At 48.2% G+C, this 13,608-nt stretch overlaps 2 protein-coding genes across 3 annotated transcripts; one reads left to right on the top strand and one right to left on the bottom strand.

Annotated features, from left to right (window-relative positions):
* Positions 1-249: 249 nt before the first annotated feature.
* On the bottom strand, positions 250-6,907 carry GPR150 (G protein-coupled receptor 150). Of its 2 annotated transcripts, XM_055699259.1 has the most exons (3): positions 4,583-6,907; positions 2,545-2,595; positions 250-2,269 (listed from the first exon to the last, which is right to left on the bottom strand). In XM_055699259.1, exon 1 carries the CDS (start codon positions 5,965-5,967, stop codon positions 4,918-4,920), a length of 1,050 nt encoding a protein of 349 aa, XP_055555234.1. In that variant the 5' UTR covers positions 5,968-6,907; the 3' UTR covers positions 250-2,269; positions 2,545-2,595; positions 4,583-4,917. The 2 variants fall into 2 exon arrangements, with proteins under 2 accessions (XP_055555234.1, XP_055555233.1); XM_055699258.1 differs by having other exon boundaries at positions 250-2,595.
* Positions 6,908-9,260: 2,353 nt separating this feature from the next.
* RFESD (Rieske Fe-S domain containing) lies at positions 9,261-12,039 on the top strand. The gene is made up of 4 exons (XM_005443405.4): positions 9,261-9,577; positions 10,460-10,640; positions 10,731-10,765; positions 11,040-12,039. The coding sequence occupies exons 1-4, from the start codon at positions 9,500-9,502 to the stop codon at positions 11,331-11,333; spliced, it is 588 nt and encodes a 195-aa protein (XP_005443462.2). The 5' UTR covers positions 9,261-9,499; the 3' UTR covers positions 11,334-12,039.
* The last annotated feature ends 1,569 nt before the right edge of the window (positions 12,040-13,608 follow it).

Below are 13,608 nucleotides of genomic sequence, written 5' to 3'. Positions count from 1 at the left end.
AGGAACAAATTAATAGTTTTTAAAAACCCTTCAGACACTGTAGCACATGTTGTTATAATTCTTGCTAAAATGAGTTCAGATAGCAATGAAATTATTTTAAAAAAACCCATGTCTTAGTGGTGTAATGTAAAGCAGCTGCATAAGTAGAGAAAATAAACATATCCCTATGAAAGCTTCTTCAGGAGGGAAAAGAACAAATAAACTTCACTTGTCAGAGAGTACATTGTACAGAATGTATTAAAATAAAATTATGGTGAACTGGATGTGTTTTGTGTGTGCTTTTTTAACGACTGAATGTTTAAAGAATTACTAGGGAAAATTGTATTCTGTCAGTTCTGCAGACAGTGGTTTCTGTAAAGACACAAGCTTGTAAGATGCATTTCTTTGTAAGTATTAAGCTTACAAAAGTGCAGTTTGTGATACTCTGTGAAATGGAAAAAAAACCTGGAAAAACAAACTTCTTACCAGAATTCCTTGCAAAAACTTATTTTATCACAGACTGTCCAAAGAAGCCCAGTGCATGGGAGCAGGTTTCCAGAAAACGCAGGAAAGCCCAGGAATGCGCCGGCTTGCAAGTAGAGCTACCGCATCAGGAGGTAGGGATACCCCCTCGCAAGGCAATTCTATGGCATGTGAGCCAACCAGCAGTGGATTGTGATCGGATCCTAAGTCTGTCTAGTACTTGTTTTTATACCTGGTCATCTTAAAATGCTTATTTAAAGAGAAGATAGTGACTTGTTTGTTAAAAGCAAACTTTGAGTTTTGCAAGTTATTACTTGCCTGTGAACCTTTGTTCTGAAGAGTCAGGAGAGAAGGCAAAAGCCCCCTAATGCCTTCCAACCTCTGTTTGCAATAAACAATCTACCTGTGTCAGTGCAGAATTGAGCTAATTTTCAGTCCAAAACAGAGGCATTTATCATACTCGGTTACTCTGCCTTACTGTGCTAACGCATCTGCATTATTGTAACACAAACCGAGTGAGGTTTGCAATCTGCAAGGCTGGCCAGCTAACGAAGGGCAAACCCCCCTGTTTTTCAAACGTGCTAAACAACTTACGTAGTATTAACAGTGAAGAGACACAGTGCAGTGAAAGGGAGAAGGGGGCAGGCTGGAATGCCAGCAGGTCCAGATGTATTTATTAGATGTAGCCAGGTCAATTCAGCCTCTTCAGATTTACCTCTGACTACCAAGGGCTTCTGAACCTTCCTTTTTACCTGCAAGTGTTCACAAAGGCAGGAGAGGTGCTACTGACCAGATGAACAAAAAAGGGAATTACTTTTGCAAATGCAAGTTCCTAGATGTCACCAGATAGGTACAAGACTGCCACTGTGAATTTGCCAACAAATCACATGAGAATAACCTGCTGCCTTTGTCAGGATAATTAGCCGAGTCGGTAAGAAATAAATCAGAGGGGAAATCCAGACTTTGAATGCACTTGGGCAATGGTCTACCTGATCTTAATTTAAGCAAGGAATGGCAACAGAGTAGATAAAATTACTGTAAGTTAGCTTCACAACCGGCTAAAATAAAGCTCAGTAGTAGGTACCAAAAATTAAAGACAGAAGGCTGATCAAATAAGGTCTGCAAGAACGTGGTGTAGTACTGTTGGTACTTTTTTAGTTAGTAATTTGAATGCAGGATTCGGCACTTCTATTAAATGTGAGAAAATGCACCCTGGGAGAACTGTCAGCACTTCTGAGGACAGGCTAAAACTAAAGTAGTCTCGATTAGCTGGAAAAATAATTTGCAATCAGTCAGGTGAAGTTTTTCATGGATTAGTCGTGGTCAAAATGAAGGGAAAATATTTAAAATGGTGAACAACAAACTTTCTAGGCTGCAGTTTTGCAGCAAAAAAACAAACAAGCAAACAAACAAAAAAAAAACCCAGAACACATGCCTGGAGATTTTTGAGAACCAGGAGAGGAGTATGAATCAACAGCGTGATGTGGCGACAAAGGAAGACAGTGACGTTTGAGGATCATTTAATGAAAAGACACAAGAGGCAATTACTTTATTATCACTAGTGAATCTCCTAAAAAAAGGGTATTGTCTCCACTTTGTGGCTTTGTCTCTTAAGGCCATAAAGAGATGAGAGGATTTGTAAGAAAATACTATAAATAATGGACCTGTGAATCATATTAGGTGTGTTTCATCCATCAGACAAACTTGACAAGTCCTCAACTATGACTAAGGCTCATACAGGAGCACCACAAGTGCTGCCACTGAGAGCGGAAAAAGTTTTTCTGGTAGGGCTGTTCTGATGAGCTGTCTGGAGAGAAAGAAAGGACTTTTAAGTGCTTAGACATGTAAACAGCCTGTCAAGCTATCTAAACTCTGTCACTGGAATTTAATAAAAAATGTTGAAATTATTTGTCAAGAATGGCCAAGGTATGTGTGATCCTGCACTAGATCAGGGAGCCAGAACAAATGCCTGCAGGATGCTCTTCACAGCCCCTTTCTGCGTGATTTCAGCTTCACCACTATTTATTTCTTTCTGAATGAAGTTCAGTCCCATCTACACAGCCCAGTTTCACCTCTACTCACCTTTGTAATGACCCTTTGTCAGCAGCAGTAATTATGAGCAGACACCAATTACTGTAAAGATAAATAAAAACATCACATGAGGTCACTGGCTTTGGAGTCATGTTTTCTTCTAAGGAAATTGGTCACCTTCAGCCTTCCTCAAGAGGAAGCTCGTTGAGCTTGAGATGCTACAGCTACCTGTCAGCATCTGATACCTTGACATGTAACTGCAGTACAACAGGAGCTATGACAGTGTCCTCCCACCTCAACCTGACCTTTATTTCCGTAACCCTGCTCACGTGATAACTACCGTTGGCAGCTATATATTACATTACATCTATGATGCATCTGGCTGTGATGGCTGCCTCCAACTCGAAAAGGATTCTGGGGAGACAGGTAACCCCACAACAGCCAAGGGCTAAAACAGTGCACCCACCTAACCACAACGCTGGTAGAGGTCTGACTCAAGCTGGGTATGAAGGAAACCAACTTCTTTAGTTAGTATGAAAATGTAAGTCAATCATCTTAACCCATAAATAAAGGGCAGCCCAGGGCCCGCTGAACCCTCATGCATGGCAGGGTATCCCCGTGAGCGGGGACACCCCTCAGGCATACTCTTTGAGGCTGAGAGATTCGTCGCCCCAACAGATTCTTGGTAAGTGACTAAGTGCATGCTAAACTTTGAAATCCTGGCTAAGTGGTACAAAGGACTGGCAGTGCACATATAATCCGGCAGCTAGAAACCATTGACCAACTCTGGGACTAAGTTTGGATCCATCCGCACCACAACTCCCCTCTGAGAAGGATTCCGGAATGCAGGGGTGTCCTTTCTGAACCTCATGACTCAATGGGAGGGTCCCCCAACAGTCTTCTCTGGCTCTGTCCTCTGTGCAGTAAATAATCAAGTGTACCTTGCCATCAAATCTTGTCAAACCGGCCACATTTACTATCAAACTTGGTTCAATTGCTGGTTTATACTGATAAAACATATTGCTGCTTCCCTCTTAGGAGTGAAGTGCATCTCTCCACCCGTGACACCAGCACACAGCAAGAGACAGTTCTGAGACAAGACGTGATATCCACAGGAAAGAGGAAAGTGTAAAGAAATTTTTGGATAGGTTGGTGAGAGCCAGACAGCAAGAATATGATTAGCCTCAGGTCCTCTGTCGCTGAGCCAGTGCTGATTTATCACCTAAGCAAGGAAAAGCCCTGCTAAAGAGCCTGCACAAATAGAAGCCTTGCCCTGAACCGACTGTCCTTGCCCCCCTTGTGAGCATCGTTGGTGAGAGCCTAAATGCACACAGATCACTGCTAGATAATTAGAACTAAAAAGCCCCACTTGGCAGCTTCCCCGTGGAAAGAAACATTGCTGTTCAAAAAGCTGTGCAGCTCCTGAGACCTGCCCAGGTGGCTGTGCTGTTCCCTGCACCAGCAGCAGCCGCGCAGGAGCTACAGCCAGGGTCTTTGGGTGAGAAACAGCTTCATGCAATCACAGCATAAACACGCTGCAGTTTGTCTGCAGGTACAGAGCTCTCGCTCCGGCATATTCATACATGTGAGCTGTCGTCAACATATTGAGAGTATTGATACGCATATGCTACCGGCTATAAACATTGCACATCCTTCGTGCCCAGTCCTACAGAAACAGAGCTCTTGAATCACAGAAAAATGTAGGCTTGGCTTAACTGGTAGTGTCAACATGAACATTATGAACGAATGTCAACACATTCAGCTGGTGAAGTGGGTGTAATGGAAATCTAACAAATAAAACCAGAGCTAAACGAGGATATAGTCTCAGAGCAGTATGGCTTCATTGTTCTGCCTTCACACATGCCACGCAGGAATAAACACCACGTTTTAGAAGACTTTTGCCACAAGCAGGGGTGTGTTTTATACAGCTACACACCACTGCAGCCCCCTGCTCAGCCTGTACAGCTATTTAACCGACCCAAGAACCGCACCAGCCCACCCGAAAGCTAATGGTCACATCCACACTTTCCTAGCGGACTACAACAACGGCAACAACAACAACAAAAAAGAGTAAATTTCTTGTACTGACCGATTTTATTTCCGAATGAGGTACCAAGAAATCCACACGGTACGACCGAAATACGCGTAAGGCTCTGTAGGGACCAGTCAGTCGGGCTGCGGATGGGACCAGCGCTCGGGCAGTTCGCACAGCATCAGCCTCCCTGCCGGCTCTGCCCTCTCCGGGCCTGACACGGAAACATGCCAGACAGGTAATAGCCAGCCCGCGACACCCCCGGCTCGGCCACCGCCGAGGTGAAGGTCTGGGGGCAGCGCTCCGCGGCTGCCCACACGCCCCGCAGCGCGCAGCCCCGTCCCGTCCCCTCGCCGGGGCCACCGCTCCCCCGGGGCGAGGCCCCGCCGCCGCTAGCGCCGCACCGCCGGCTCGGGCACGGGGGCTGCCGAGGCGCGGGGGCTCCCGCGGGGCCCCGGGGAGCCGGGGGCGCGGCGGCGCAGCGGGCGGCGGAGCGTGGCCCCCCGCGGCCCCTGGCCGTCGAGGCCGGGGCAGCAGCAGGCGGCGGCGGGCGCCGTGCAGCTCCCGCAGGGGCCCCGCCGCAGGCGGCGCGGCCGGTGCCGGCGGCCGTGGAGGAGCAGGCAGGCGTAGGGGTTGAGGGCGCTGCTGGCCGCCGCCACGATGCCCAGCGCCGGCGGCGCCTCCCGCCGCCCGGCCGAGGCCAGCCCCAGCTCGGCGGCGCAGCGGGGCAGGCGGCAGAGCGCGAACAGCGCGGCCAGCAGCAGCAGCAGCCGCAGCGCCCGCGCCCGGCCCCGGGGCCGCCCCTCGCCGCCCCCCGCCCCGCGCCCCCGCCGCCGTCGGGCGGCGTCCAGGCTGCGGGCGCAGGCCCAGCCCAGCAGCCCGGCGGGCGCCAGGAAGCCGGTGGCCGCCCCGTAGGCGGCGAAGGCCAGGCCGTGCCAGCGCGGCAGCTCCTCGAAGATGCTGCGGCAGCGGGGCCCGCCGGGGCGCGGGGCCGGGCGGAAGGCGAAGGCCTGGGGCAGGGCGAGGAGCGGGGCCAGCAGCCAGCCCAGGGCGCACAGGCAGCGGGCGGGCAGCGCCGGGCGGTGCCGCTCCAGCGCCAGCAGCACCAGCCCGTGGGCCGAGGCCAGCGGCCCGCAGCGCTGCAGCAGCGGCAGCAGGCGGCAGGCGGCGGCGCCCGGGGGCGCGGCGGCGCCGGGGAGGTCGGCGGCCAGCGGCGGGAGCAGCGCCAGCCCGCAGCCCGCCAGGTCGGCCAGGGCCAGGTGCCCCACCAGCAGGTCCCGCCGCCGGCGCGGCCCCCCGCACACTCGCCGCAGCACCAGCCCGTTGCCCACCAGCGCCAGCAGCAGCACGGCGCCCGCGCAGGCCGCCCGCGGGACGGGGCGGGACGGGGGGGCGCCGGGGGCGGAGAGGTTCAGGCCGTGGGGGAAGGGGTCTTCCGCCATCCGGGCAGCCGCCGCTCGGGCCGCCGACCTTCCCCGGCGGCAGCGCACCGCTCCCCGGAGGCATATATAGGGGGCTCGCCGTCATACGGCACCGGGGGTGGGCTGCGCGCACGGCGGATCGCACGCCCCCCGCCTCCGGCACCCGCGGGCATCTTTCGCCGGCGAGCATCGTCCCCTGCCCGGCACCGGCGGGCGTCTTCCCCCCGCGGTCCTCAGCCCTGACGCCACCCGGGGCCAGCAGTCCTCATCCCCGACACGGCCCGGGACCGGCAGGCATCATACCCTGACAGCTCTCATCCCTGACGCGGCCCGGGACCGCCGGGCATCTTCCCCTTTAGCCACCCGGGACCAGCCGGTATCTTCCCCCAGCGGTCCTCATCCCCTGCACCGGCCGGGACTGGTGGGCATCATCCCGCTGGTGTCCTCATCCCTGGCACAGCCTGGGGCTGGCAGGGTCCTTCCCCACAGCTCAGTAACCTCCTGCCTGACGCCGCTGCCTGCCCTGACAGCCCCAGTGAGCATCCCCTCCAGAGGACAGCTGGGGTGAGCGGCAGAGCGTGGGGGGAGCAGGGGGTCGTGTCTCTGTTTGCTGTGGTCTCCACATGGGAGGTGTTGGGACCCAGGCCAGCCCCTGATGGCTGCCCATACTGACACCCACGTTCCCGGGGCACGTGGGGCACACACCCCCTCCCAACGAGGGAAAAAAGAGTTAGAGCAGCGTGCAGCAGTGAATAACTACGACTCACTGTTATTCCCAGCTGTATTTCTAGCCGGAAAACCAATCCTTTTGCTGCTCACAAATCCCTTTCCCACCAGATGGCCCTTGGCTGCAGGGACGCCTCCGTCCAGCATGGTGTGTGGTGACTCAGAAATCCTCAAAACAGCCAAACTCTTAAGAAAACGTCAGGAAAAATCTAGTTGAAAATCATCTTGAAGTGTGTTTGCGTGTGGGGGGTGGGGGTGGGTGGGAAATAACCATTTCTCTTTTTGATTGAAGTGTTTTTACTTCCATTGCCAGGTTCTGCTCTGGTACCTGTTGGTAGCCCAAGACACTGTCATGGGACCTGGGGGGGGGTGTTATGGGCCATCATACTCCTTGTCTTGTTTGAATAGATGATTGTAACATGGTCATCAGCCTGGAAAAAACAGGAACAAGCCAAACTGATTATTATTTCACCTTGAAGTCTGATGGAGAGTGCACTTTGCAAGGGGCTGTGAGAGGGCAGACAGACAAATTGCCATTTTAATGTGCTTTTGATAGGCAAGTGATGCTCACCAGCTTAGCTCTCTCCAGAACCATGCTTCGTGCCCATGGCTTTGCTGTTTAAAGAAAGGGAGGAAAAAACAGGTCTTCGTTGGTCTGTGTCCAGCTGTGGAGGCTGTGCTCTCCCAATGGCACCAAGGGGGGAGCTGAGATGGAAGAAGTAAAGGTGACATTGACTGAAAACCACTTTGGAGGTCTGTTGCCCTTCCCTTATGCTGGGTCCTGTCCCTGACTGATGACTCCTCTCGGTGAGAAACTGCAAAGCCTCCTGTGGGGTCTCACTGCCTCTTGGCATGCTCTAGGTTGAAACTTCTCATGTTCCATTCGTACTTTGCAGGTAAACGTCCACCTCATGGATGAGAAAGTGGCCAATAGTCGGCCTGCAGTGAAGGGGTCTAGTTACAGGTCTTCTGTGAAGGGGAGTCCGTAACCATGCTCCTTTTCTAAGGGAAGGAAGTCTTTTGCCACCGTGCATTTAACAAACTCAGTAGCATGTTAACAAGTGTACGTTGTCTCAGAGTCTTTCTTTTGGAGGACCATCTATGTGCCAGGGCAGCTCTTAATCTGCAGTTGGCTGTAGATAAGCATGCAAGTCTTATGCAATGTAAAATGAAGCTGTTGGCTATTGATTGCTTACACCACTTGGGCCATGTGGGGTCTACAACGTGCTGACAGGCTGGGTTGCCAGCACCCTAGCCCGGTGGGAGGTGTCCCTGCCCATGGCAAGGGGGGGTGGAACTAGAAGTCTTTAAGGTCTCTTCCAACCCAGACCATTCTATGATGCTCTGGTAATTTACGTATAAAAAATCCAGGTTAACAGTATAAATATCATTACTAAATGAGCTGGAGGTTTGGTGCCAGGTGTTATTTTCATACTGGTTTGGACATACATATGTCCAAATATGTTGAAATATGAGACCCCATCTACAGTACTGTGTCCAGCTCTGGGGCCCCCACCGTAAGAAGGACATGGACTTGTTGGAGCAAGCCCAGAGAAGGCCACAAAGATGCCCAGAGGGCTGGAGCACCTCTCCTGTGAGGACAGGCTGAGAGTTGGAGTTGTTCCATCAGGAGAAGAGAAGGCTCTGGGGACATCTTAAAGCAGCCTGCCAGCACTTAAAGGCAAAGGGGGCTTATAAGAAAGATGGGGAGAGACTTTTTAGCAGGGCCTATAGCAATAGGACAAGGAGGAATGGTGTTAAACTGAAAGAGTGTAGATTTAGATTCGATATCAGGAAGAAATTCTCCCCGTGAGGGCGGCGAGGCGCTGGCCCAGGCTGCCCAGAGCAGCTGTGGGTGCCCCATCCCTGGCAGGGCTCAAGGCCAGGCTGGACGGGGCTGGGAGCAGCCTGGGCTGGGGGGAGGGGGCCCTGCCCGGGGCAGGGGGGTGGGACTGGGTGGGCTTTAAGGTCACTTCCAGTCCAGACAACTCTATGATTCTATGATACATGTATAAGTGTGTGTGTGTTGAGGCATGTAGATATGTGTGTGTGTGCGTGTCTATTTTTATGTGTGTATGTGTAGAGACATACAATTTTTTTAGTGGTGCCTTGTTCCTAACTACAGGCTTTTGCATTTTAAGATTGTGACCAGTTTGGAATGTTTATAGACGAAGTTGGCCAAAAGGTAATAGTAAAATTTAGGGATTTCCTGCTCCTGTTCTTGTGGCTAGTTTGCTGTGTGCTATGCTTGTTTTCTTAAGAAAACAGGCGTGAATGCTTTGTTGGATCGTCCCATGAGTCTGACAGTGACGTTTCATTTTCTAGGTAAGACTGGGTGGAAGTTCCTGTAAACTGGAAAGCAGAGGATTGGTCCTTATGGTTGATCATGTGTAAATCAGATAAAAACTGGCCCTGAAAACGCCACACCATTACTTACACCAGCGTTCCTGCTGTAACAGTTTATTAGGAAACACGCAGCTGCTGATCCTGAGCAAACACATAAGGCAGTGTGCGGCTCTGAGCAGGGTTTTGGTCCAGCGTGTCCCACGTGGAGGAGGCGGTGGTGGCATGGGCTCACGGGGAGGATGGTGGCAGGGGGAACCCAGAGCTCTCATCTTCTTATCAGGCCAGACCCAGCGTGTCCCTGGTCCTTATCAGCCCTGGCAGAGCTGGTTCAGCCGTGCTGAGCCTCCATACATCCTGCCTCTGGAGCTGCAGGGGCTGGCCCTGCCGCCTCCTATGTGCACATAAAGAGGGGTAGCGAGGCAAGCTGTTGCGTATGTGAGCAAGGCAGGACAGTTGCAATAGGCACAGCTGAAGAAAGGCAATGCTGGATCTCATTATTCTGAGCCTCCATTTCTTCATCTGCTTTCTCATCTCCTTTGCAATCTGGCATGGACCTAAGGTACCGTGTGGCTCTTCGTGGTTCTACACACCCTGCAGCAGGATTCCCCCCGTGCGTGGTTCCCCTTTGGCCTCAGCACATGAAAAGACCTTTTTTGGCCTGATGTTCTGAAGGAGCAGGGTGGTGTGGTTGATCTGGGAACTGGGGGATCTGGAACACAGTAGCTAATTATCAGAAAATTTTATAGGAAGGCAGTTTTGTGAGCATGTCGTCTGCTGGGAGAGGGAGAAGCTATCAGACATTTGAAATACATATGAGGAGGGAGGGAAGTACATAAAGATTTGCTGAAAAGGCCAGCTTGAATATGACTTCTTAATAAATCATTTTTCCCCCTTTTGCAGGCGAAACTTTTTAGCAAGTTGTACCAATTTGTATTTCTAGCCATGTTATTTAGAACACTATTGGACTTCTGTGTAAATGCTACCCACTGCATAGCTAAACTGTACGGTATTTCATATTTGCATTTGTGTCCTTATGTATTTGTTTATATAAATTTGTGTCCTTGTGTATTTGTTTATATAAATTTATATCCTTGTATTTGTTTGCATATAAGTTTCGAGGGGAGGTGGCAATTAAAGTGCAGAGTAAGTGAATAGTGATTGAGAATTTATCTTGCCTCAGCCTCAGGTATCAGGTTTGCAACAGCTGGTTCTCCTAGTCCCTGTTCTGTTAGGGAACACGTTGGCCGAGCATTATCACCAAGCTCCTGTGCTTTGCTTCGTGTGCATGGTGATAGTCTTTTACAAAAAATTCTGCTCCTTTTGCCTCACGTGTTAAGTGGATAGGGGTTTTCTCTGGGACTGAGATATCCATTGTATGTATAGAAGTCCAAATGTGAACTGCTCTGTAAGTGGATTTTTGATATTTTTTTTCTGTTTTGAGGATGTGGATTTGCACAGCTCAAGCACAGGAACAGTTGAAATGGAGCCAGATGGTCTTATATTAGTTGGCAAAGAAGATGATATAAAGAAGTCCCAAAGAACAACAGCCAAAGTCAATGGCAGAGAAGTTGTTGTTTTCTACCATGAAGGGAAATTTCATGCTATGGACTCCCGCTGCTACCGTAAGATATTTGCACGTGTGATCTCAATGTTGCAACTATTAAGCATAACATCTGCTGCATAAATTAATACTGTCCTCTACCATGTTTCAGATGAAGGAGGCCCTTTATGTCTTGGAGAAATAGAGGTACGTAAGCAAAATAAAAATAATATAGTGGCATACAGTCATGTGGAAACTCAAATGCATTTTTTTGGAATACTTTCATCTGAACATGACATCAAAAGAAGTGGTTATATATGTAAAATTACAGACAGCCATGCAGCCAGATCACCAAGCATGTCTTTTGCCCTAGAGATTCTTCCAGAAGAAGAAGCAGAAGCTGATGACTTGCAGGTGGTTCTTCTTCTTCTTCTTCTTCTTCTTCTTCTTCTTCTTCATCTTCTTCTTCTTCTCCTCACAGGATATCAATGGTCAAGCATGTATTGTTTGTCCTTGGCACAAGTATAAAATTACTTTGGAAACAGGAGAAGGATTATATGAAGGAATAAACCCTTTGGATCCATCACCAACACCACAATGGCAGTCAAAAGGAGTCAAACAAAGGATTCATAAAGTCACAATAGACAATGGAAACATTTATGTAAGTCCTCCTGATTTGTCCGTAAGCTTTGACTCTGATTATTTTGCTGACAAGTACAAAAATGGTGGTGATTTAGCTATGGAAAAACAAAGCAACTCACAAGCAGCAGAGTAACTTGTGGCCAGAAAGCAGAATCTGGGTGAATGCACTGATGAAGTACCATTGTAATGAAATAAAAATGTACTGTGGCCGTGAAGATTGTCTCCAGATTACATTCTAGTGTTAATGTTATGTTAAAGCATTGAAACATGTAGAATTAAGATAAGAAGCTCTGCATTGTCAGAAATGTGACTGATCTTGTGCCAATGATTTTTTTTTTTGCACTTGCATTTCAAAAGGACTATTTACAGCAGAGTGCTTCATGATACTTGATATTTAGAAATCCTATTTTGCTAGATTATTTTTTTTTTAATTTTTAGGAGGGAATGTAGTATATCACTGCTTATAAAACGTATTACATAATTAAAGATAAATAGTCAGGTGTAAAGGTTATATTTATGTACTTAACAGTTTATAATGACAATGTCTTTGGTATAAATGACATGGAAATTTTAAACTTTTTAGATATGTGAGCAATCCTGAATGTTTATTAAGTACCACAAAGGGAAGTACAAAACCTAAGCATATTTTAGTGAGCTTTTTTTTGTGCCTATTTGGGTGTTACTACCATGAGTCCATGGAAATATTTCTTTTCCTTCTCAATTGAACTCCTTTTGGTAGTTCATCAAATGATGTGAAAAGTATTTGTCAGGTATAGTTTATTCTTCCTGAGTCTGTTGGATAAGGAAGAAGCTGTTTGGTATAAAAACCTGATACATAATGTACTGGCTCTTGTTTGATTTTATTTGTTGTAAATATAGTTTTATACATTTGAAAAATGTTACATTTATGTTTAGAGTCAAAAGTTAGGTTTCTGTGTGTGCATTCACTGTATAATGTCAAACCCGCCTCGATAACCCCTCCAAGAAAGTTTCCCTCCGAGCTGTGCTGGGTTGAGGGGAGGGCTGGGCTCTGGGACACAGTGGGGTCTGGAGTGCAGCGTTGCCATGTGAACGCTCAGCAGCCTCTCGCATGGCTGCAGTTCTTTGGGGTGTGTTTTTCTGTGATTTGTGGGCTGTTTACAAAGTTTGGTCATAATCAGTTTCAGTTTGAAGTTTACCAGTCTTAAGTTTCTCTTGTGCATCTGGTGGCTTGTATTGTTTTTAATGTATGTGAAGATCTTTTAAAATTTAATTTAATTTAATTTAATTTATATTTTTATTTATATTTTTTATTTTTTAATTTTAATGTATGCAGGTCTGTGACAAAGCCATTGTTCATATAAATGTGTTTTAAAGTACTGAGGCATAGGGAGATATCAGAGGAAAACATCTGTGTCCCACTGATTGTGATGAAAAAAGCAAAGAAAATGCAATTTATTTCACCACATTTAAATTTAGATGTCCACCTCTGATCATGCCTCCTTACGTTGTTTTCATGGTCAGTAGAGAGAAGTGATGCATGCCTTCAAAGTGCTGTTGAGCTGACCTGCTTCAGTTTTGTGTTTTATAGTACTACAGCAAAAAGTGCTTGCTTCCTTCTTCTCCTCCTCCTCTTCTCGCTGACCACTCAACCAGCCAGTGCTGATGAGACCAGATGTGAACATGTCTGCCTCCCATCAGACGAGTCACGTCTTAGTCATCTGCTAGAAAATACTGTTGTGTACTGACCAGTTCTGTGGTGGTTTTTGTTTGTTTGTTTTTTAAGGAAAACATAAACTTCTCCTCTTGCAGCCACAGGGTAGCTGGCAGGAAGGTGAGGCAGGTGGGGAGGTGATGGAGCTGATCGTCCAAGAGGCCTGGAACATGCATCCCTTTGGGTGGTGCAGAGTGGGATGGAGAATCCCTTCCTCCTCACCCAGCTACCTGCACCTGCAATGGAACTTAACCATGGATGTCTTGTCCTATTGAAAGGCATAGATCATATAAAAGGAAAGTGTTGTAAGAATCTTCGGATATACCTGCATCAGCTTCCTGTTTAAATTAATAAAGATGCAGTTCAGTTTAAGAAAGTACCAATTATCAGTGAATATGCTGCTGCCTGTATGACATTTAGCAGATTGTTAGTAATAGGAAGTTTTACTTGAAACTTTCATGAACATGTTCATATTGGCAGAAGAGTGCTCAGGCTTTTGCAGAATTGAATTTTCTGGCTAAAATCCAGCAAAGTGTTTAGTCATATATTTACTGTTAATTATAACAAATCAGTGGAACTGCGTGTCCAGGCTTAGATAAGTCCCTTTTCTTCAGTACTTCTCAAGCATAATACCTGTTTGCAAGCTTTTAAGGTGTTTTTGCTTGTACTTTAAACATGTTCTGAGGGAGATCACAATTTAGCATCTGAAGTTGAT

The sequence above is a fragment of the Falco cherrug genome, chromosome Z (genome assembly GCF_023634085.1).
Source record: "Falco cherrug isolate bFalChe1 chromosome Z, bFalChe1.pri, whole genome shotgun sequence".
In the NCBI taxonomy this organism is placed as follows: domain Eukaryota; kingdom Metazoa; phylum Chordata; class Aves; order Falconiformes; family Falconidae; genus Falco; species Falco cherrug.
This window is presented reverse-complemented; position numbering and strand designations above follow the sequence as displayed.

Coding starts and splice junctions, on each gene's coding strand:
- RFESD (XM_005443405.4), top strand. CDS start 9,500: ATGCTGGATCTCATTATTCTGAGCCTCCATTTCTTCATCTGCTTTCTC. Junction 9,578..10,459: donor CAATCTGGCATGGACCTAAG/GTACCGTGTGGC, acceptor TTCTGTTTTGAG/GATGTGGATTTGCACAGCTC. Junction 10,766..11,039: donor TATGTCTTGGAGAAATAGAG/GTACGTAAGCAA, acceptor TTCTCCTCACAG/GATATCAATGGTCAAGCATG.
- GPR150 (XM_055699258.1), bottom strand. CDS start 5,967: ATGGCGGAAGACCCCTTCCCCCACGGCCTGAACCTCTCCGCCCCCGGC.